At 51.6% G+C, this 24,162-nt stretch overlaps 2 protein-coding genes across 3 annotated transcripts in view; both read left to right on the top strand.

The window, feature by feature from the left end:
- Positions 1-1,424: 1,424 nt before the first annotated feature.
- HBEGF (heparin binding EGF like growth factor) lies at positions 1,425-8,735 on the top strand. The gene is made up of 6 exons (XM_075056667.1): positions 1,425-1,555; positions 1,853-2,032; positions 4,476-4,653; positions 6,718-6,873; positions 6,980-7,072; positions 8,181-8,735. Exons 1-5 carry the CDS (start codon positions 1,513-1,515, stop codon positions 7,050-7,052), a joined length of 630 nt encoding a protein of 209 aa, XP_074912768.1. The 5' UTR covers positions 1,425-1,512; the 3' UTR covers positions 7,053-7,072; positions 8,181-8,735.
- Positions 8,736-11,457: 2,722 nt separating this feature from the next.
- Positions 11,458-24,162, top strand: part of PFDN1 (prefoldin subunit 1) — a 32,860-nt gene continuing 20,155 nt past the window's right edge. For both annotated transcript variants that reach the window (XM_075056213.1, XM_075056212.1), the window contains exons 1-2: positions 11,458-11,559; positions 11,759-11,925. In XM_075056213.1, coding sequence (XP_074912314.1) covers positions 11,527-11,559; positions 11,759-11,925 — 200 coding nt within the window. In that variant the 5' untranslated portion in view covers positions 11,458-11,526. The remainder of the gene's footprint in view (positions 11,560-11,758; positions 11,926-24,162) is intronic.

Here is a 24,162-nt window from a genome sequence, read left to right as displayed (position 1 = left end):
GGGAGACAGGCAGCAGGAAGCAGTGGGAGGCAGAGGCAGGGAGGCAGGCAGGATCGGCAGCCTGCAACCCCCCACCCTTGCCCACTGCCAGCCCTCTGTGCCAACAGCCTCCCTGGCAGCTGACGTGAGCCGGTGCCTCCCTCTCCCGAGGTGCCAGGTCAGTCAGCAAACGCTGCCCGCACATGCTGCCGGTGCACACCTGGCCTCGGGGACACGGCAGGGAACTGGCAGGGGGGAAAATCCTACCCCCATGGGACCTACTGGGGAGCCACTGTGCAGGGCTCCCCAGGGATGCAGCCTCTGACCCGCCTCAGTCTGCTGCCAAAGTCTTTTGGCTGCTGATGGCCGGAGGAGGCGGAAGGAAAAACATCCAGCAAACAATTGCAAAAGTCAAGTCTGAGCAAGAAGGAGGGCGGGGGGGGGGTGGGTGGGTTGCCAAATCCGGTGGTATTCCTTGGAGATGCCGACAACAATGGCAGGAATATTTAATCACACCTTGCTGAACCCAAACCGGCAGCGAGGCTGGGGGCTCGGGTCCTCGAGGAACTGGCAAGGGCCCGCAGCCAACCTGAACGTGAGCTGGGACAAAACGCTGCACTCGCCTGGCACTGGCGTCAGCAGTGTTTTCTGGGCTGTCACCTGGGCTGAGGACGAGGCCAAACACAACAAGAGGTCACCAGCGCGATGAGAGGGACAGAGAAGCGCTGGCACCCCCAAATGCAATGGCCACGGACTGGGATGGAGGAGACAAGGACAGCGGCTGACTAGGAGAGGATTGCGAGATGAAGCTGTGACCGAACCGCTCGGGCTGTCCGTTGGGGCATGAAGGTGGCCTCTTGGACAAAAAGGGTCTCTGCCACCATCTCGGTCTGCCACTGCCAGCCCTCTCCCATCGCCAGTGTAGGGTGGCACATGGCTGGAAGTGTGTCCCTTGTCGGGGTGCCACCCCATCAGCAAGGCCAGGAGGAGGTTTAGCTCTGCACCGTGAGGTCCTGCCTCTTGCCCGACGCTCTTCTTGTGGGGTGCTCCTCCTAAACCCCCCCGGGCCGCCGCTGGCACTGCTCCCAGCGGCCGGTGGATGCCCTGTGGCGGCGTACCAGGGTGCCCACCGTGATGGCCCCTCTTCTTCCCTCGCCTGAGGCCAGTCAATCAAGTTTCCCGTCTACTGTCCCTGAGCCATCTCCTCGCCTCCCCAGCGTCAGCGCAGCCCTTAAGGGGACATCAGCTCCCCCGGGCCCCCCGCCACGCAGCCCAGCGCCGGGCGCCCCGGGCTGCGGACAGGGGGGTGCTACCGGTGCGGCGGGGGCTGATGAGGCCGGGGGGTCCCTCCCCCCCCCCGGGCCCCGCGGCGGCCGGGGAAGCCCTTCCCGGGGGCGGGACGGCCGGGCGGCCCCGCCCCGCCGCCTTCTACCCGCCGCGGGGCCGCGTCGCCCGGAGAGCGGTTGCCGGTGCGGGGCCGAGCGGACCGGAGCGGGGCTCGGGCAGCGGCTGGGACGCGGGTGCCCGCGGGTCATGGACGGGCGGGCGGTGCTGATCCACGCGCTGCTGGCGGCGGGTACGGACACGCGTGGGGAGGGTCCCGGGCGCGGGCAGCGCGGGCTCAGCGCCAGCCACGCGTGGGGGCTCCCGGGCGAGGCGGGCGCGGCCCCCGGTCCCGGGTGGGAGGTCCCGGGCACGGGCGACGCGGCCCCGGGCACGGGGGCACGGGTGGGGGCGGACGGGGAAATCGGCCTCCGTCCCGAGCACGCGTGGGGGGTCCCGGGCACGGGCAACGCGGCTCCGGTCCCGGGCACGCGTGGGGCGTCTCGGGCAGGGTCGGCCCGCCTCGCCTGACCGTGCCCCCTCCCCGCAGTGTGCTCGGCGGCGGCGGGCGGGCTGGGCCGGGACGAGCTGCACAACGAGGTGCTGCACAAGGGCGGCGGCGGCGGCGGAGGGGCGCCGGTCCCGGCCACGGCCGCGCTGCTCGGCGGCAGCCCGGAGAAGGAGGGCGGCGGAGCGGCCTCGGGGGACGACCTCAGCGAGCTGCCGAGAGGTACGGGCGGGCGGAGCCGCCGCCGGGGCGCTTGGGGCGGCTGCGGGTACCGGGGCGGTCCGGCGGGGCGGGCTGGGGGCGGTTGGGCCCGGCGTGGCGGGGGAGGGGAGCGGAGGGACCGGGCCGGGCTCGGCTCGGCTCAGCCCCGCGGCTGCCCCGGCAGCAGCTCCGGCTCCGCGTCGGAGGGAGCTGCGGGGGAGCCCCCGGGGCCGGCCCGCGGCGCAGCAGCGCGGAGCAGCCGGGCTCTGGCAGCCCGTCGCCTTGCGCCAGCGGCTGGCTGTGTCCCTGAAGTCCCTGGCTCGGGGGTCCGCAGGGCTCCCGGGCCCCCGACTCCTTGGCCAGCCGCAGGGCAGAGCCCCTCTGGGGGCCGCGGCAGCCCCTGCCCGCAGGTGCGCAGCCCCGGCCGGTGGGCCCGTGCCGCCTTCCAGGCGGTGGCCGCCGGCGAGGGGATGGCCGTGACTCACCCGCCGCCTACACACGGCTGCTCCTCATACCTAGGCAGGGTTAGTCAGCCGGCGGTCCCCGCTACGGGGGCGTTGGGGACACTGCCGCTCTGTTAGGCTCGCTGGGCACTCGTGCTTGGCTCCTCTCCCCCGGCTCGGGACCCGAGAGTGTCCCGGGGACTCTCGTGGGGGTGGGACGGGGAGGCCCCACCGCAGGCTGAGGAAGGGTGACCTGTACCTGTGCCTTGCACGTGTGACGTGCTGAGATCGGGAGCGGCGCGCTCTGCCCCGTACGGTCCATACCCCTTTTTTTCCCCCCCTTGTTTTTCCTCGCTTTCCGGCTGTGCTATCAGACTGTGACAAAAAACCTGCAAAACCGGCCTGACCCCCTTGCATCCAAGGGGTCGTGGCCCCCGTGAAACACTGTTACCCTTCCTGCTGGGAGGGAGATGCTCCAGCCTGCTCCTCTGTGCACATCCCCCTGAGGAGGGGACTGGGTCCTAAAGCAAGCGATCTGGCAGGCGTGGGCTGACCCTTGTCTGCAGGACAGGCTGAGAGGATGGGGGATATTTGGTTACTGAGGCTGCAGCCTCTCGGAGCACTTTCTCGATGCCTCGAGCTGAGCTACGGTCAGAAAAATCTGTCTTTTGTGTTGAAGGCACCTTCCTCTGTGCCGCAGCACCCAGGGTGCCTGAGCTGGGGGAGAGCAGCAGCATCCCCCAGCCCACCAGGGCTGGACCAGTTTTCCTACCAGCAAGATCTTCCAAATCTTCTCTGGCTGTTCTAAGGGACAGAGCCCTGGGGAGGAGGGGTGGTAACAGTGGAGGTGGCTTGGGGGGGTCAGCAGCACTGTGTGTCTGCTGGCTGCAGCCGGGAGATAACCAGCAGGGGAAGGGACAGCCTCCGCTGCCAGCCCAGGGCAGAGCCCCAGGCCTCACCCGGATCTGGGGGTTTCTCCAAGCCGCAGAGTTTCCTGGAGTATCAGTTTTCTCCAGGCTTATTGTCAAGGATGTTGAAATAGCGACATAACTCTGCTAGGTGTGCAGCCGGTGTGCCGCAGCACGAGAGGCGCCGGGTACGTCAGGAAGTGGCTGAGAAGGAATTGGGCAGGTTACAACTCGCCAGGTTGGACTCGGCTGCCCTCTCATCCCCGAGCAGCGTAGGGCTTAGTTCATATTTCCCCAGGCTTGCTGGAATTATTAAGCACCGTGGTTTTGAGGGGAGCTGAAAAGTCCCTCTTGGAGCAGTGAGCATTCTCTAGCATCTCAGCACCTTGCGAGATCAAGCTGGAGGCTGATTTTTTTTTTGGCATCTGCACATTAAAACTATTAAAACTATTCCAGTAATGTTGCTGGTTTCGGTCCCTGTCCAGGCAAGGAGCTCACTGCTCTGGTTCCCACTAACCCAGCAAGGAGCTGGCCTTGCACCAAAAGCCACTGGTCCCTGCACCACAATTAAAACATACCTTTGTAATTCATGGGAACGCTGCCCTTGCCATCTCTTTGGCTCTGCAAAACCAAAAATTAAGCCAGGCTTGCTCTCTTAATCCTGCTCCGGGTGCGCAAGGCATCCTTGTACCCACAGGAAGGAGAGTCCCTCAGAGCCATGAATAGGGTCTTACAAAAGACCATGCTCATTAGGGAAATAGAAGCCTGATAAAGGGGCAATTAGCAATTTTCTGTGTTCAGTGGAAACTGGTACATATAATAGCAACATTTGAGATGCGTAAAGCTCTGTTTCCCCCCACACACACCCTGATCCCTTTCTTTCCTTGAGAATTGTTCTTATGAATTGGAAAGGACGTGATATTTGTGAGAAGCTGGGAAAAAAAAAAAAAGGAAAAACCCCCTCTGCTCGGGGGCAGATTGCTGCACAAAAGGCTGCTGAGTGCCAGGGCTGAGCTGGCTGCAGCAGCCTGGGGTTTGCAGCTCTGCCTTCTCTTTGGCTGATGCATGGAGATGATCTGACCACTGTTTTCTCCTTCCCAAATTGTTTTCCAGTTGCTTTCCTGTCAAAGCCTCAAGGCCTGGTTACTCCCAAGAAAAAAGGGAACGGGAATAAAAGAAGAAAAGGCAAAGGCCTGGGGAAGAAGAGAGACCCATGCCTGCGGAAGTACAAGGATTTCTGTATTCACGGCGAATGCAAATACATCCGAGAGCTGGGAGCTCCCTCCTGCATGTGAGTTGCTGGCGTGTGCCTGTGCCCGGGGGAGCCTTAGTCATGGTTCCTTCAATTCTCCAGGCCGGGCAGAGGAAGAGCGGAGGAGATATTTTTAGTGCATGTTCCCTGTCTGTGTGGGGACGACTCTGACTTGGCCTCTTCCTTGTGCTGTTTGAGCAATGTCCATCCCCCACCAAAATCCACCATGGATTTAGACCCAGCATCCCCGGCCAGTGCGGTGAGCTCTGGCTGATCTGCTGTGCGGAGACCTGCAGCGCTGGGGTTCAGAAGATGGTGAGCAGGAGCTGGGGTCTTGCAGCCAAGATCTTCTGCAGGGCTGGTTTGCGAGACCCCATCCTGACTCTGTAACCCTGTGTCCCCCCGTCCCTCACTGCTGCCAGCCTTGGCTGAGAGCTTGGGGTTCCCGCAGCTGTCGGGATGTATTGGCAGGAGAAGCATCTCTGCTGTGGCACCAGCAAGGCAGATTAGAGGTAGTACCTTTGGGGACAGCCTGCCAAAGCCATGCCCAAGCTGTCCTTTGGCCCAGATGAAAGACAGAGCTACGTACCCCTGCTCTCCCACTCCCCTGAGATGCAGGTAAAGAGCAGGGACTAGATGAGGCAAGTGGAGGAGAAAGCGTTTGCCTGCTACTGGGGCACCTGGATCCAGCACTGCTACTGTGGTAAATACCCAGGGGTGCATATTTGATCCCCGCTGACGTGGGCAGGAGTTGAGCTGGCATACATATAAGAGGCTTTGTTTTTTGCTATCAATCCTCTGAGCCACCCAGCCCTGCGCCTGGAGCCTGGGGAAGATAATAGCTCCCCGGCTTATGGTGCCCACAAGATCTCGCGCCCTGCAATCTGCAGGGATCAGGCTCCACATAGCTCCTTGAACCGCTTAGTTTCTCTCTGCCTGGAAGCTGTCATGAAGTTGGGCCCTTGCACAGGGGGCTCGGGACTGCCAGCAAGAGGAGATCTCTGCTGGCTCAGCTTGGGCTGGTGACCCAGCGTGATGTGGGGTGCAGCAGCCCCTGCCTGGGACTGGGACAGCCAGGTGTCCCCTGCCCAGCCTCCTGCCCTTCCCATATCCCTGGGTCTGGGAGAGGACCTGGGACATGGGCAAGCAGGAGGGGTCCAGGGGCCAGCTTGGGCTCTCCAGCCTGCTGGCATATCCCTGGGTGACATCTCTCCGGAGCCATCATGGTTTTTAGGAACAGCGACCAACTGCCCCTGTCCCCTCTGATAATGAGGCCTCGTGTTGGCTGGTGTCACTCGGTTGTGGCTGCTCTTGGTGGCTGGCTGCCCGTGTCGCAGGGTCTCCTGGATTGTGGCTTCCTTGGGCTGGTCCCCGGGGTGTGGGTGGGGTGAGGATGCTGCCAGGCTGGGTCCTGCACCTCTGCCTTGTGCCCAGCTTTGCTGCCATGGCTGGGAGGTCACGCTGGCACGTGGTGGTGTTGTGAGCTGGGCAGGAGGGCTGGGCTGAGACCCCGTCTTGGAGATAAGCTTGAGGGTCAGTGGCACTGGATATGGAGAGATATAAATATCTGGTCGCATCAGTGTGCTTTGACTCACGGGGAGGGTTGGCAGCCTCACAGCTCTGCTGGAGAGCGTTATTTCTGTTATGTGAGTAACCTCCTGAGTCTGCAGGGAACTGGCACCTCTCTGGCTGGCAGGGTGTGCAGGGACATCCTGCTCCGAGGGAGGTGCTGAGCTCCGGTCCAGCTGCCTCTCTGCTCCCTTGCATGGGTCTTCCCACTCCCAGAGGTGGCCTGGGCAGCCTGGCTCTGCCTGGGGACAATTGGGAAAAGCACAGACCCTGGTGCCTTCTACTGGGGGAAGCTCAACCTTTCTAGAAGTCTTCACTTGGTGCTTAGGGCAGAAGAAACTTAATTTACCAGTATCAGGGAAGTGATGGTGACACCAGACCCTCCAGGTCAGGGGAGGGGGACCAAGGGGAGTGGGCAGTGTGCTGGCTAAGGCTGAGCAAAGAGGCAGCTCCTTTCCATGTGGTTGTGAGGGACCCAATGACCTTCCGCACTTGGTCACCACCAACATTTAAGACTTTTTTCTTCTCGTCCAGATGCCAGCCAGGATATCATGGAGAGAGATGCCATGGCCTCTCGCTGCCTGTGGAGCACCCCCCCAGCACATACGACCACACCACGGCACTGGCCGTCGTTGCTGTCGTCCTGTCCTCCCTGTGTCTCGTCATCATCGCAGCCCTGCTGATGCTCAGGTGAGTGGGATGGGGCTGAGCCATCGGATCCGCATACCCAGAAAGACCACAGGGGAGGGTGGCAAGGGCTTCTCCATGCTCTGAGCATCTCTGCTTGGCTTCACAGGTGTCACAAGAGGGGTGTCTACGATGTAGAAAACGAAGAGAAAATCAAGCTGGGCATCACTGTGAATCACTGAGGATGCCGGGTGCTGGCAAGGTGAGCCCCCGGGCGGGCATGGGGCAGCAGTGGGCCTGATGGGTGTCTGGGGGCTCTGCTTGTTCACGCTGGCTGGGACCATTACGTGGACCCTGTGCCAGAGCCAGGCAGGAGCTGAAGGCAGTTTGAGCCTGGAGAAGCAGCTCGCTGGATTTGGCCCGAGAGCCTGGGCTGCCCCAATGGGCTCCAAGCCCCCTTTGTGCCCCTTCCTGCTCAAGACCCTGTCCCTTGACACCCCCAGCCACCACCACCTCCTCCTTTCTAACCTTAAGTCCCTGCTTTGCCCTGTTGCACTGGGGAAGCTGCTTCTGCTCCCCCCCCCCCCCGCCTTGTTCTGCTCTCTCTCTGACCCTCTGAGTCACTTCCCCTCCTTAGATATTGCCTCTATTTATATATATATCAAAAAAAACCCCCTTCCTTTTCACTCCCACTCTGCTTATTACTTGCATCAGTGTAAAGCCTTGCAGTTGGGCATGCAGGGATCGTGGTGCCGGTCCCATGCGATGTAACTCTGGCTGGGTGGTGGGGTGTGCTCTGCCCCAGGGGTGGCCACGTGGCTGTGGCTGGGTGCTGGAAAGCTTGCAGACTTCCTCTGGTCTGGTCCAAACCCTGACGTTGGATGTGCCCATACATATTACAGCTACTTCTTTTTTTAAAAAAAGAAAAGTTTTGTTCTTTGTGAGGATGAAGTAATGCCTTCAAAGAATTTCTGTAACGTTGGTAATAATGTTGGGGGTGGGATTTTTAGCTGTTTATAGGAGTTGAATTTTGGGGAAGGGGATTCAGCACAAGGTTTTCATCACTGTCCCCTCTGCCCTGGGGATTATTGGGGTGGATGTGTCCAGGGGGAAAAGTGCTGTGGTCCCTGGAGCATGGTGGACATGGGGTGGGATGCTTAGCCACTGCTCCCCCAGCATCCTAGCTCCCAACCTTCTGGGTCCAGCCCTGCAAGGCGGTGAGTGGCTCCTGCTGCTGGGCCTTCGGTGGCCATGAGGGCTGTCCCGGCAGGCTGGGTGGGATGGGCACCTTGGCCCTGCTGTGCAGGAACAGCTCCATGGGCAGAACGACCCAGGGCCGTATTGTGAGCTCTCCTGCTGCTGTCTTGCAGGGGTCGGCACTAACGCACTTCTACCTCCTGGAAGAGGCGAAAGCCGCGGAGCCAGCGCCATCCCTGGGAGCCCACAGCATGGTGGGAACTTGCTGGAGCAGCAGAACAGCACCCGTTTCGGGGCTGGTTGGGCAGCAGTGTCACTGCAGGGAGCTTTGTGGCCATCTCCAGGATAGAGGGGGCTCGGGAGAGGCCCTTGCTGACGAGGTGGCTGTGTGGAGGCAGGAAGGACTGGCCAGCCGGCGGCAGAGGGACTCTCCAGCAGCTCTCCATCCACTGAGGTGCATGCCAAGGAACAAACTGTGAAAGGCGAGGAGACCGGGCTCGGGGCTTTCTAGGTGCAGGAGGGGTGGGAGGGTAACAGCTATTTAACAAGAAATTTTTCATTTTAAATTATATATTTATTTTAGATAAACTGTACATAGTATTTATATTTATTGTAGGTCTGGCCCTGCATCCTTCATGTAGATCAAGATGACAGGGTCAGACCTCCCTTATTTTTTAAGTGCAATGTAATATTCTAATAAATAACACTTTGTTACAAACACTTGTGTTGTTAATTTAATGATGGAGGTGGAAAGGAGTCAGACCTCCGAAGGCTGCACGTAGCAACATGCCCTTGCTAGTGGGGCATTGCAAACAGTGGCAGAGATCCTGAGTGCGTGGTGGGGGTTGCTAGATCAGGTTGTGCCATCCTTGGGACGTGGCAGAGCAGCGTGGTGCAAGGGGCTGGTGGCAGCATCTGTCCTGCAAGAGCCTGCAGCCAGGCCAGCCCCATCTGTGTTTCTTTGGAGATCTGCATCTTTGCCAGCTGATGCCCTGGGAGGGATGGGATGTTTGGGTGTCTGCTCATCAAGCAAAGCTGCCTCTGGTATGAGTGAAACCACTCTGGCCACTGATCAATCGAAATGGGACTGATTCCTGGTTTTAAGCCAGCATTTGGCTAAAAAATCAAGAGGTGGACTCACACCTCCCTTGCAGGGGATCCCAGCAGTTCCTGGGGTGGCTGCAGGCTCCTGGGGCTGGGATCATTCCAGCGAGCTTCATTTCAGATGGTAGTTCAGGACTGATTCCTGACTTTGCAGTAAAAATAACCCCCAAACCACTTCTTTCCTCTTCCCTGATCTTCCCCATGGGAAGCTGAGATCAGGGTGAGATGCTGGCTCTAGTAGAGAGCCTTGAAGCAGAGAGAAAGGGCTTCCCCCCTGCAGGAAAGCTGCTTTCCTCCAGCCCTTTTCCCTTGAGCAGATGTCAAACTTCAATTTTCAAAGGGGAGTGCTAAGCTACTGCTTTCCACTCCTGCTCCTACAATGTGTGCTAAAGCTGGGCAGCGAGCAGTCTGCAGAGCTTTTTGGCCTAATTTAGCCAAAACTTAGCTCTGGTAAAGTAGGAAATAAGCTTTATGCTCACTGGGGGAGGGGTTGCTTCAGAAGTGAGTGTGTAGGTTTATCCCCCTTGTGCAGCCAGTAAGTGTTGTGGTAGCAAAACCTGAGGTGTGGGAAGGGGGGAATGCAGCAATACTTTGGCTTTCCAGCGTTTCCTGAGATAGAAGGGCTAAAGTACATGGCTACAGGAGATGGGAAGTGGGTGGGTGACAACAGGCACCCTCATGTGTTATCACCTGGAGAGTAAGAGCCCCAGCAGCTGCAGTGGCCTGAGTCCCAGAGCCAGGGAAACAAGTTACTGGCTCTGCTTTGTGCAACCTGAACCTTAATGCTGTGGGAGTGCCAGTTTAATCAGACTCCAAACTTTGGCCTTTTTCAATGTCTATTAAGCAAATAATGCCTCCAGCTGCTGTGCAGGAGCCCTTCTGCTCCAGGTCACCTGGCTGTGTCCCTGCCTTGCTGTGCTGCTGCTGCTGCTCCCCTTCCCAGAGCCGCTCTCCCTGCTTCAACCCTGCTGCCTTTCTGCCTTTTCTGGTGGGCAGCTCCACATGCCTGGGGCTCCATGCCACCCTGGCAGGCACTGGGAATAACTCTGCTGGAAGGTTTTTCTGCAGACAGCTGGAGCTTCTGCCCGGAGCCTAGCTGCCCTCTGCCCTCCTCCTTCCCTGCAAGGATGTGTTCTGGTCCACTTTGTTCCTCTGCAGCCAGCAGTGCAGGCTGGGCTGCCTGCAGGGCCATTTAACAGGCTAGATCAGAAACATACTTTGGAGATGTAGGGAGTGGGAAGCTGGCTGGATCTGTGGGCTGGCTCCCTCTGCCCCGCAGGGCTGGGAAAGGCTGGCAGATGCTTTTTTCCTGGCTAAGGCAGGCAGGAAGCCCCCAGATGGCCACCCCCATCTGGCTGCACTTGTGGCCACAAAACAGGAGGTGCCCCAGAGCCTAGCTGGGGCATAGGGGGCTCTGCCCTGCCCAGGATGCCCACATACTGCAGGGGGAGGCCAGGGTGCTCACCTATCGGTCCCTGCAGGAATGGGGTGCCAGGAAAGCAGTCTCCACCTGGACAGGAGTGGGCCGCCGCAGCACCTGGCCAAGCAGGGGTCCTGGGGAAGGCAGGCGGTGGCCTCCAGCAGCCCCAGCTCAGCAGCCTGGCCTTTCACCCCCGCTCCAGGCACAGACCCAGGAGCACAAACACGTCCCCAGCTGCAGTTTCCTGACCGCCACGGTGCCGAGCCCACTTGCTGCCTGTCTGTCCCTGGTTGTTAACACCCGTTACTGCTTTTTGGTCTGTCCCTGGTGCTCCCGCTCTGGGGACCCTGGGACCCTCTCCCGGGGCTAGCTGGGCCCCCGTGCCGGTGCTGGTGGGTGGCAGGGAGGTGGCCGGGGTGGCTGCTGGACTCCCAAGCCCTGGCAGGCCTCCGCCAGCTTGGCCGGGGGGGGCCGGGCTGTGGCAGCCATCGCGAGGAGCGGGCAGGGGAGCGGCGCGTCCCCCCCGCCACGGCCGGGTACCGCCGGGCTCCTGGGGCACCTCCGGGCTGCCCCGGGGAACTAAGCAGCCCCCGGGCCCACAGGGCACGGCCAGGCCCGCTGGGCTCTCCCCTGGCTTTGCCCTCGGCGCCGTCCCCCGAACAGGGGCCGCGTCCGGCCCCCCAGCGCGGCCCCTGCCTCCTGCTGAGGCGGCTGGGCCAGGGACACCCACGCGGGACCGGCCCGAGGCGGAGGCCTCATACCCCACACCCCAACCAGGTGCCCCCGCCCCATGAGGGGACCCCCAGCCCAGCCCAGCCGGACGTCCCCACCGTGCGAGCAAGGCGCGAGCACGGCCCCGCCGGGCCCCCCCGGGCCCCCCCGAACCCACGGCGCCGCGCGCCGCACTGAGGGGACCCGCACCCCCCCCCCCGCGCTTGCGCAGCAGGACGCGGTGCCGGCGCTCCCCCACCGCGCAGGCGCCCTGTGGAGACAAGATGGCGGCGCCCGTAGACCTGGAGCTGAAGAAGGTATAAGCCCCTCCGCGGCGGGTAGCGTGTGTGTCTCCCCCCTTTTCCTCCGTGTCCCGGGCGGAGCCTGCCCGGTCCCCTCCTCCCCTGCAGGCCGGGGCCGGTTCGGCTCCCACCGCCCGGCCTCAGCGGCGCGGGGCCGGCGGGACGCGGCCTGTCAGGGCCGCCCCTCATAGCCGCTGCTCTCCCCCCTCCCCAGGCCTTCACCGAGCTGCAGGCCAAGGTGATAGACACACAGCAGAAGGTGAAGCTGGCCGACATCCAGATCGAGCAGCTGAGCAAGACGAAGAAGCACGCCCACCTCACCGACACGGAGGTCATGATGCTGGTAGATGAGACCCGCATGTACGAGGGCGTGGGGAGGATGTGAGTACCGGCCCGGCCTGTGGTGGATGGCGGGGGCTTCCTTGCTGTGCCGAGAGTGGCTGGCTGCCTCTCTGCCTGGGCGTCCCTGGCTTCTGTAGCCGAGTGGGGTAGTGATTGCGGCCCCGTGCACAGGGAGACCCCCCAGCCTTCCTGTGTAAGAGCCCTTTAGGCTGCTGCCCTGGCCAGGAGGCTCTTCCCTTTACAAAGAACATGCCAGCTTTCTCTCAGCCTGTTCATTTGTTTCAGTTTTCTCATTGTCTTTCATTTTTAATTCCAGCCATCTGCCTGGGAATGCAGTGAGACTTACTAGGTTTTATCTCTTGGGGTTAGCTACCGGCTGCCTTGAAGAAGGCCTGTTATAAATGTTAGTGGCTTTGTGTGGTTTTGCTTGCTGGCTCTGCTCCTGGCTGTGATGGTCTCATCCGACATCTCTGCGAAGTTTGTAATCTAGACTAGCAGAGTAGCATTGTAACAACAAACAGCATTTGTGAGAAGGCCCTCACAAATCTGTCCAGCTTCAGTCATTTCCACTGTAGTTGACATCAGGCTCCTCAAAAAAACACAGTGCACAGTTCATCTTCTCAGGGCTTTGCTTGCACAAATGTTCTACAGAAATGCACTTTGCAGTAGCATGCCAGGGAATGGATCTAACGAGTGTTGCCCGGATTTTTTTAAACCCTCGGAAGTGAGTGTAAAGCTCATATGGGTAGTCCCAGTGCTCTCATAAAGATGTGCTTCCATGTGTTGGATGGCTGTCAGAAGAAACACCTTAAACCATAAGTCTGTGTTTTGATTAACTTCCACAACACATTTCTGTTTGACTTCAGCAGCCTCTAGAAGACCATACAAAGTGGTTTCAGATCCGAAACATGTGCTTAGTTGATAAATTTCACACTAGACTTCGGTGTTTCTGATTTGAGAGTACTGTGGTTTTTGTCTTGTGTCTCTTGTGAGTTGGGTAACAGTGATGACTGCTCAGCTCGGGATGTGGTTTTGCGAAACACTGAATCTGCTCTGACTACTGCCAAAAGGGGTGATTGTATCGACCTCTTCCCCACCCTGTGTTTACCCCACCTTCTTTGTGTCAAAGTGGATGATCACAGGGCCAAGTGGTGAGCCAGGTCAGACTACAAGTGCCCTGACGGTGCAATCTCCAGATCAAGTTGTAGGGAGGTGACAGGATTGGGAAGCCAGGAATGGTGTGTAGTTTGCCCTTTACTGCGAGTTTTCAGGTGAAGTTGTACCCAGGCTGATGGAGGTGTTCAGTGTGACAGACTCCTCTTCTTCGCTCCCAGTAAATAAACTTCTTCATATAGGTGAATTAAATGTTGGGTTTGTGTGGGGGTGCTAGTGACTGGTACCTTAAAAGGAGATAGGTTTTGTTCCCTTGCAAGAGGCAACTGATTTGACCTGGACAGGCTGTAGGTGTAGCAAACACTTGTGTTTAGAGTAGTCATGAGACGAGTCATAAGGGTTTTTTCTGTTTGATTTTGTCACAGAGCAGACAGATGAAGAGTAGAAGAGAATTCTGGAGTCAACAATTTTTTTAAAATCCAAAAGTACAGAATACTTCTATATGGAGAATTCCCTCAAAATACTTTAAAAATATGAGTGTATTGATTTTTATCATAAAGTAATCCTGCTTGTGAATCAGATGTGGGAAGCAGATGGTGTTTCGGCGCTGGCTGAAATACATTTTCCTGCATTCTGCTTCTGCCTCCCACTTAGGAGTAAGAGATGCTTACCTTCTTTGTGTCCTAAACCATTTACACTTTCTCTGTGTGTGCAGCTGTGGGAGTGGCAGTCTTCTGGGGAGTCTTCTTTTGCTTACCTTTCCATGACCAGACAGGGTGGCTTAGGCATGGCGGGCAGCATTTGCTCCTCAGGGGTGGCAGAGGCGCCATCAGAAAAATATTTGCATTATGATAGTTATTTAAAAGCTGAACTTTTCATGGGCTTTGTTGTACTAGTCGCTATGCAAATATAGATTAAGAGAGTGCTCTTCTTCTGAATACTACTCATTCACTTATGTTTTTTTAATTTTTTTTTTTTTTAAATTCCTGCCTTAGCTTGATATGGTATTTCTGTGACCTCTGCCTGTTCTGGCCATGGGGCTGAAGACTGCCTTGCCAATTGGCAGTAATGCTCTGGTGTGATTTGTGTCACTCCCTAGTGTGGAGATCGTGCATCAAGGACATGAGGGTCTTCCTGGAGCCCACTCCAACCCCTAGTAGAGAATTTATTGCTGAAATCTGGGCTTTTAGCAAAGCAGGCTAAAGCAGCCCTTGAGAAGGAGTTAAAATCCAAGGGCAGTCTGGCATCTTGTGTTCCACTGCAGACCAAAGGAGGTGGTCATTATGGTTCTTCTGGACATGTAAGCCATGTTCTGTGAAGTGGAATTGCAGATTTTTTTAATTTGTTGGCTTCAATGGCTTGCACAGATGTGGGAGTTCAGCCACCAAAGGGTTATTTATGATGTCTCAATTTCTTTTGCATAGTCTAGCATGCAAATGTTAGAGCTCTAGTGGGTTTCAGTTATCCAGAAAGGGTGGATGTCTGCATCAGTGTTAACTCTGATTATCGGTGCTCTTCTGACAGCTTGCTTGAATAGCTAAGTTCTTTGAAGTAAGTTTTGTGCTTCTATTCCCGTGCTCAACTACTTTTTTTTTTTCTTTTTTTCTTCTTTAATCCATTTAAGCTGCTACTTAGAGTCTGGCTTCTAATAGAGTTTCTCTTTTTTTCTGTAGCTTTGGTGGTTTGGGGTGTGTGCAGGGGGCTAGTACGTATGCTTCTGTAGGATAAGATACTCCAGGTCTTCGTGGAATCTGAGGGCTTGAGGAACTGTGGTGATGTGCTGCATCCTGGGAGGAAGTCTGCCTAGTTTGGTACTCGCTTCTGCACTACTTGGAAAGCAGTTGGGCAGTTTGTGTTCTTTCGTGTTCTCTGAACCCCTATCTTGAGCCTCCTTCCTTTCCGAGAGGCTTTCCCTGCACTGCTGGTGAATGTGAAAGTCCCATTTGTCGTTTCTCAACTTGGTTGTTTTAGTTTTTTTTTTGTTGTGGGTTTGTTTGTTTTTTTTTTTTTTAATTGTAGTCTGTATAGCATGCAGAGGCCTTACTGGCCTCCACATGTGGAGCTCAATTTACTTTTGCTGTAGCTATTTTTGGTTTGACACAAGAAATGTCAGTGCCACATAGTATGAGATGATGAATTGCTGTGTACTGTACATATCCATGAGGCTGGGATATCATCTGAGTGGTGGCATCTTGCCAAATACATTTCAATTCTGTTACTTCATACTCTTTTGAAAGGCCTGTTACGTAGCCTGAGACAACTACCACTATCCTGGACTTCTTAAGCTATTTGTGAACTGATACCATCATATTGCTTTGAGAGCTATGCTGAAAGTTTAAGCTTCAGAATTCTGTCTGAATATTTCAGACCTTTCCCTTTACATTCTTTTAACCCATAACCTGGACAAGATTCTTATTTACAGAAGAAAAAATGTCCGGCACTTGTGCTAGGCACAGTGGGGAGAGCGCTGCAGTTTTTCATGCCATGCCAAAGTAGATAGTCAGTTTTGGGTTGATATTGCTTTATCATCAGTTTACTTCTACAACAAATGGAAGAACACGTACGAAAATAAAATATAAGAAAGTAAAAATCAAGCAAATGCTGTAGCACAACTTTATGATCAAGGTTTTCTGCAAGTATGGTATATTATTACAGCTGTCCCTATAAAATGACTTTGTGCGAGTATAGTACTTTATGAGGACAGCTGTAATAATATGATTTTGACTTTTTTTTTAGCGGTTCAGATTTTTAGTGGCTGAACCATATACAAGTGAAACCTGAAAGAGGATTAAATGTTCTTGATCATTCCTGGAATTTAAATGTATTCCTGCTTTTACTGTGTTTCTTGGTTTTGTTTGAAAGTGAGACATCACAGATCGTTGTAAGCTCTTTCCTGAACCCCTGAAGACAGCAATCGCTACCACATATCGCTTGATATAGCTGCAGTAGCTGCATTTTCACTTTTTGTGTGTGTTTGAGATTGGTGTTCAATTCTACCAGCACACATCACTGCAGAATATGGTAGCTGTACTGTGCTTCCTGCTCACATTTCAAAAAACTCACAAAGAACTGAAGGACATGCAAGGCTTAGTCTTTATGGTTCAGTTACTAACTATAGGCTGGTCTGTGAAATCCGAGTGGCTTCTCTATCGCCCATCTCCTTGGGTAAGGCTTTGTGCGGAGTTCAGCACTGAAGCCCAGCTGCTGAGAAGCTGACAGGTGCTGCGATACTTAAATGCATCCCAGGGACAAGCATGTTGCTATCAGCCTCTGGTCAATATGTGGTGTATAAACTTGAAGCTCCTCTGTCTAGCTATTGAAAAAGGGAAGATTTTATTTTCAATCAGGCACTGAATTGCGATGAAACCAAAATTTATGTCCAGCTGCTTGCTACTTGACCACTGTTTATGCTGTATGTTGAACAAGACAAGGTTGTTGGAAGATGGTGCGTGAGGAATCAAAGCTACGTGGTATGACACATGTGCATAAGCCATAAGGTTTTCCATCACCCAGTTGGTTTTTATTTCAGGTTTTTCTTGATTTTGAACTACTCACTTTTGTTGCAGCCTGAACAATGTTCTTCACAGTGTTATGTGTGAGTGGGCCTCTAAAAGCTTGCAAGATCTTTTCAGAGCTGTTACAGAAAGCAAAAATCAAAATTGTGCACTCAGGGGTAATGCAGTAGTAGTCTGTACAGGTGCTTTTGACTTAAGCAGGGAAGTAAGGGGCAGCAGTTTGTTGTCATCCTCTTCCTGGCACCGCTGGTCAGCGGGCTTCGTGATTAGCTGCTGACAATAATGGGATACTGGGAGTCTGGACTCCTGGATTCTGTTCCAGATCAGAAAGGGAGCTTGTTCTCTTGGGCACAGGCTCCTTTTCCAATGACATCTTCTGATTCCTCAAACACGGTCCCCCCTGCCCTTCCCCCACTTAGTTCTTGATCTTATTCCTGCTGCCCTGGGCTGCTCATTTGTAATCTCCTGGGTGTCTTGGTCCAGTTATAGCTCTCCTGCCCTGCTGCTCTACATAATTTCTCCATGCAATACTGAAACTTCAGAGAAGAAGAGATTTCCATGGCTTGCATGCAAGATGTGTATCTGCCCCATTCTAGGAAAACAGCTGCATTTCTTTAAAAAATCAGCTTTAGACAGAGAACTGGTGTAGAATGGACGCATCTGATAAGTCAGTGTTTGTCAAATGTATAAGCAGTAGAAAAAAGGGTCTTACAGTAAAAATAATAGCTAATTAAAAAAACCAGATGTTTCATTTAGCCCTACTTGAAATAAACCTGTTAGTTATAGTCCCCGCACCTACTCCATGTGCATTGTGATAGAAGATTAGTGATACAGCTTTTACTTGATGCTTGTCTCCCTTGCCTGGAGACATTAACTCTTTAGGAACATTTTTCTGTTGGGACTAGGAGTATGACATTCAAACAAATCTGTTCCATTTGTCTTTTCTTTATCGCTAACTTTTTCCCTGCCTGTTGTCTAGACAACACAGAGGAAGGAGCTACCTGAGTAAACATAAAGGAGATGAAATCTAAACTGAGAAGATAAGGGTCAGAACAGAGACAAGCTACTTGTGCAGACTGCCGTTGTTGCTAGAAGAGGCAGTTTGATCTGCTGTGATCCAGAGGCAACGTGCTGTCATATAAATGCCAGAGCCTTCAAGAAGTCTTGCACTTGCAGGGCAGCAGTTTGGAGGGCAGACTGTTGTGGGGAGTGAGGGCCATAGTAAGGCACCTTTGTTTTGTCCCTACCTCCAGAAGGAGGAAATCTGGAGTCTCTTGCAAGTGCAACCGATCTGTTGCTTCAGTGGTGCGGAGTTCTCTTTGGATACCTGCTAGACAAGTATTAAATGTTTTGGGGAGCTTGAACTGCTCCTGCTCTTGTGGCTTGCTGTGCCAAATGACTTTGCAAAAAAAAATTATGGAACATGACTGTCTTATTTCTGAAGTTCTCCAAGCACTTAAAATGTCACTCTGATATTCTGAAACAGCAAGGAACTTCCATTTATTTTAATATTTAGGGGATTTAAAGTACTGTATTTTGAGTCTTTTCTGCCATTTCCTAAACGAAATGTTGGAATCAAGGGTTAGAGTTCCTGGGGAAATGCTGAGTGCTAGAGCACTTTTAGCATATAGGGCTGTTTCTCTGGTTTAGGGTGGGCACTTAAATTTGGCTTTCCTGTGGCAGAGGAGAATGGCCAAATCACTGGACCAAAGTAGTACTGGGAGAATCCCTTTCGTATCCCTGTCTTGCTTGGGGATGCCCTTCCAGGTGTGGTATCAATGGATAACTAGCCAGATGGGCAGGGTGTGACAAGGTACCCAACACTTGGGGCCCACAGCTGTCGGGTAGAGATGCCCAGAGTCAGTCTCTGGTCTTATATGCATATGTCAACATAATATGTAAATTCTACTTGGAACAGCCTTCATACAAATGAAAAATCTAGGTCTGAGCATCCTCTGACCTAGCTGCCTCTTCAAAGCCTAAAAGGAGGAGGGTTTAATTCATGACCTCTACATTAAAACACTGAAGTAAAATATGAGGAAACCAATCCTGTGGGATGAAATCACTATTTTACACAAGTTTAATACAGAGGCGCAAGAATCAAAGTGCTGGACTCAGGAATGCTACAACTGCTGTCTTGAATTTTTATTTTTGTTTTCTTCAAAACTATTTGCTGAGCTAACAGAATGTTTCAGCCAGTTAAAAAAAAAAAAATAAAAAAATCAGGCTTTCTGAGAAGAAACGATTTTCCAAAGCAACATCCAGCCTTTTTGGTCCACAAATGCTGATTCTAAAAAGTTTATTCTTACTGATTAGGAAACAACAGTGTGATTCTTTTAGTGCTAGCAAATTTAACTCTAGCATCCAGAAATATCTCTGTATTAGTGTTATGCTTGAATTCTTTTGACTCGGTTGTCTTTACATCCACTTCTGTGATGTTTGCTGTATTGCTTTCTTTGATGCTTTGTTGTAGCAGAATTTGCGATGTGCAGAAGCCAAGGCTGTGCTATTTAACAACCACAAGCCGATAGTTGGGTCTTCCTCCTCACTTAGCATTTCAAAAGTTTCTTCCTGGGCAAGGCGCAAAGCTTTTTTTTTTTTTTTTTTTTTTTTTTAACCGTGGATGGATTTGCTTTTCAAAAGAGATGTACCCTGGTTTTTCTAGTTTTCTTGTGTACATTCTTGGTGAAGGGCTGCTCCTGAGAAGGGTAAATGTAAGTTTGCCTGTCAGAGTATAACAGTATCTCTGTGTTACTTCATTTACTACTGCAAAGTTCACCTTTCTGATCACAGAAGATTTACCAATAGAAAAAAAACTTTTTTGAAACAGAAATTTCTTTAGGATTAGTTGACCAGGATGTTCACAGAAACGTTTGCTTGTTTGTGTTTTCCTAGATGTGTGTTTATTTGATGTTGTGGGGATTTTTTTGGTGTTTGGTTGGTTGTGTTTGTTTTTTTTTATTTAATGTTCTTCCTTAGGAATTTGTGGGGAATTCTTAAAAATATAGGAGACTTTAGAAATGGATTTTGACTTCCCATTATTGGAAAAATTGTTTCTGTTTTCTGCTGCTTGCAACTTTCAAATATGGTACAATGTAGACTGCAAAATATCTATTAGAAGTGCATCTGCTTGTAGGCCGTCATGTGGGTTTCCTTTGTTTAAACAAGCTACAGGTCATCATTGCTATGTAGTAAAAAATTACATTAAAACAAAATTAGAAGGTAAAACCACTAAACCAGGGATATAGTGAGAAAAAACTACTCATGGAGATATCGCCTCCGTGAGCTGCAGTCATGTTTGCACTGTTTTCCCCACATGGTTTGAATCTCAAATGTTATGAATTGCTGTATGATAGAGGAGCCATTTGCTTTCTGTTTTGTTTTGTTTTGTTTTTAAAATCCACTTATGTCAATTAAGCCCTCAAAAAGAATTGATCATGTTCTTTAAAAGCAGAACACAGTACTATTTTATTATTTTGGGTTGTGCTATTTTTAATACACACTTAAAGGTATATTCCTGCTTTCTTTTTTTAAAGAACCAAGCACGAACAATGGTATAAATCTACCATCTAGTTAAGTGTCTGGCAATGCAGAAACTGCTGTTTGCAAGCTGTGTTACTATCTTGGCTTGAGGTAATGTAATATGCTGTAGCTATTGACAGATCTCCCCCCCAAAAAAAAAGAAGTGAAAACTCTATGTAAACATGGCCTGAAGTGCAGAACAAACACCATTGGCCCTCAGCAGGGCGGGATGGACGTGTTGGGCTGGTCTGTGGAGAGGTTACAGGAAGCAAACAGTGTGGCACTTTTTGTTCTTGTCCTTTAGCTCCTTAAAGTAAATAGGTTTATGGCTTACAAATGTTCATCTGAGTAAAAGTTACCCTTGTTGTGGCCTACATAAGACTCAGTTTGGACTGCTTCCAGTGCCGCTAATCCTGGTCTCTATGCGTTCTCCAGTGCTGTTGGGCTGAGTTTGCACAGGTTCTGCTGCCCACGAGAGATGCTGCCAGTGTGCTTCAACCCATGTCTCCCTCCCAAACAGTTCCTGGTGCATATCCACCTCTCTGAGTGCAGTAGTAAAATGACATGTGAACTATAAACTGCTGCTCCTGGAATGTATTCATATATAATCCTCCCAATATAAGCTGCAGGATTTGTTTTGCTTTAAGGTATGTGCTGCTTTGGCAGGGGGAGGGGGAATAGTTAGGCTTAGCTATATTGAGAGTGACCCAATGAGATGACTGACCACTAAAATAAAAGCAAACATAGGAAAAGCTTTAACTCATCTGTTCCAACTCCATCTGTTTCTGAACAAGCTCTAGTTAAGGCATATGATCTGTTGAATGGGAAATTCAAAATCAGACTGAAAAATGTGAAACCCTTAGACATGAAGGGTGGCAACACAAACTATAATTAGTCATGATTTTCCTTTTTTTTAATATTGCTTCCTTGTCTTGTTTGGAACTGGGTAATTCATCTAGGATGACTAAAATTGGAATTTGCTGGGCTATAAGCAGTGCCTGTTATGAACTGCATAGGGAATCATTTACAGAAGCATAAGCAGACCCTAGGAGAGTGGAAGGGGACTACTGGGTGCTTGCAATTGTGCACAGCCAGCTCCTGTTCAATCAAGCTAGATTGCTTGGGATCAGCTCATGGGAAGCCTCTCTTCCATTGGCTTTGAATAGTACTTAAAATGCAGTAATCCCCTACTGAGTCTGCTCAAAGCTTGAACAGCAGTGCAAGTTCAGAATTAAAAAGTGTCTTTAAATAGATAAGGGCATGACTGGGCTTAGCCTAACTTTTCTCATGGAGTAGTCTAATGAAAATGTTTGGTTTCAAGGAGCAGGATATTCCATGTAAATGACTGTGCTGTGTTATAGCACAGCATGTTAGTTTTCTTAGGAATAGAATAAACATGTTAAAATAATGTTACAGCTTTGTACAAAGTTTTTAGTTTTCTTTTCAGTATCTTAAGTTTTTGTAGAGAGTTTCCCAAATGCAATGGGAAACGTAAAGCTGAAGTTATAATGACACTTTGTGTGAGCTGGGACCCAGGCTGAATGAACTTTTAGATCTGTCATTCATCATTACTCTGGCAAAATAGCACTGGAGCATTCCTACCTGTAAAATTGTCTCTCTCTGAAATTAGGCATAGGGACGTATGTCAGTATTGGGCAGGGGAAAAGCTAAGGCTTCCCCTGGTACCCTGTGCAGGTTCTTGGAGTGATCTACATGGACCCAAGTGGGAAGATTTGCTTTGCAGACTGGCAGGATGGAGCCCTGTGGCCTGCTGTGTGGCTCCTTCCCGCCTGGTTTTAATACTTTAATATGAGCAGCCTCTTGCACTGGCAAGCTGTGCAGGAGAAACACCTGAACCATGTTCCCTAACCAGAAAGGGAAGAGGAGAGAGTGCTCGTGTCTGGGATAGATGCCTGCCACTGAAAGCTTCAGATGTAAGGGTTGAAGTTGGCTGCAGTTGCAAGTAACTGAACATAGGGGTTCTTAATGGAAAACATTAACTATGAGCATCGCTGGTACTCCACCTTTAATAACTTCAGTGACTTGTATGTCATAATGAAGAGTGGTGTGTGCTGAACAAATATCTCCATAACCTCATTCGTTAAGAGACGAATCTTTCATTATCTAATATGTCTTAAAGTCAAATAAACAGTACATTTTGGTGCAGACAGACTGAGTTATGGAATTACTTACACTGTACGAACATCACTTTGTGGGTGTATACGTGTGACACAAAGGAGCAGGCAGATGATGAAGTTGACAGCACTGCTGACCAGCCTGACTAGAGCCTGAAGACCATTTTGACCAGGGTATAGGGGAGTGCTGTATAAATACTCAACAAATGGGCACCATATCTAGATATTTATAATTGGGAAGGGGTAAGAGATCCCTTCAGAAGGAGACAACTAATGAGTCTCAGAGAGAGTGTATAAACCACTTTCTCTGCCTTAGGGAAACAAAAATCCCAATGTGGAGCTAGCAGAGGGAGGAAAATAGAAACAAGTGGGAATATTTAGAGTGAGGTTTCTCTTTCAGTTCCCTTGTGCTCTATTTTTGTTCCTTGTATTACACTTGAGAACCAGCAGTCACCGGGACACCAGAGCACGTAGGTACAGCCGATTTGCAAACGCTTCCCTCTGTTATTGAGCTACTCTTGTCAGCAGCCCACGTTTGACTGAACATTGCTGTCGAGGACTGTGCTCCTCTGTAGCTTTCTTTTGTAAATTCCTTTGTTTTGTTTTTTCACCTTTGTCTATGGACATTGGAAAAATTGCTAAGTATCCGAAATCCTGCTCTGTTTTTACTAGCCATTCCCTTTGAAAGGGGTGGCCAACTGAGATATGGTGAACTTGCCCGTTCTGAGCCAGATGCTTCTGGTGTTATTTAACAACAGTGAAAAAGTTCCTGTGTGAAGAGGTGATTGTTACTAAGCTTTGTAATTGCCACTGTGGTGCTGAACATTTTTCTGAATCATTGTTTCATGTTTGATAGTGTAGGTGGTATGTTTGACAGATCTATTAGTGTGTGCTGTGATGCTTCACTGAGAGGAGGCGGACATGAGTGAACTCACTTATCTGGAAGAGGATTTGGTTTGCTGCTTGTCTTCTGTGGACTATCAATACTTAAAAGTGATCCCAGTTCAATGTGCAAACTCTCAGAGCTTGGAGCCTCCCATGGTGGACTCCGGCAGAGCGGTCTGTGGATGTAGCTCTTTGGTGCTGATCTGCGCCAAGGGGTTGGTGTTAGTCATGTCATCTGCCAAGCTCAGCGTCACAGAGCAGAAGGTGGTTCCTCAGCTCTGTGATGCGGTGACTGTAATGTGGGGCCTGTTCTCAGCTGGTGGTGTACCTCCAGGCAGTGAATGAAAGTTCATGTATTTGAAAGGCTTGTTCACAAACTCACTCCGGGAAGAACTAAGTCCTCAGAACCTCCTGTCATTCTTTCATGAGCTTAACAATTCATAAATAAAATAATCACGTTTAACTAAAAGTAGGCAGCAGTATGATACTGCCCTTTGTCTCTAGCTAGGTGAGAAAAAAAATACCATCAAGTTGGTGTTTTACTTAGGGTAATTGGAAGGATGAAATCCAGATTAAGTTTAAACTCCAGTTTATTACAAGTGACCCGCAGAACCTCTTACCTAGTGAGCAGAACAAGCTTCTGCTTTTTCCAAGTGCTGCCGTAAACCACATTATTTCCTTAGGTAAAAACTTTGGCCAAGATCTCTATAATGTGTGTATCCCAAGCTAGAAGCTAAAACACTGATGAGTTTTTTGAGTCCTCCTTTTGTTGTAAAGTGAAGCCACAGATTTAAATAGTTAACTGTGGATGTGGATTTATAGTTTCAACTTTGGAAGAACTGGCCTTTGACAGCTTACGCGGCAGCACCCGTGTGCTTTAGGCTGAGGACTTGATGGTCTTGCAGCAGGGAATTAAAATGGGCGGCTTGAAGCCAGTACTGGTAAAGACCTGAAGGATGCTGCTGGCCAAGTCACAGACATTTGATCTGCTTCTGAGCCAGCGTGTGAATGGACACAGGTTCCAGCCCACTATTTTATGGCAAGTAAAATCAGTGTGGTTGTATTTGTGCCCAGCTGCCCGCATAAGTCTTGTCAGTGCTAACTTT

The sequence above is a fragment of the Buteo buteo genome, chromosome 24 (assembly GCF_964188355.1).
Source record: "Buteo buteo chromosome 24, bButBut1.hap1.1, whole genome shotgun sequence".
Classification (NCBI taxonomy): domain Eukaryota; kingdom Metazoa; phylum Chordata; class Aves; order Accipitriformes; family Accipitridae; genus Buteo; species Buteo buteo.
This window is presented reverse-complemented; position numbering and strand designations above follow the sequence as displayed.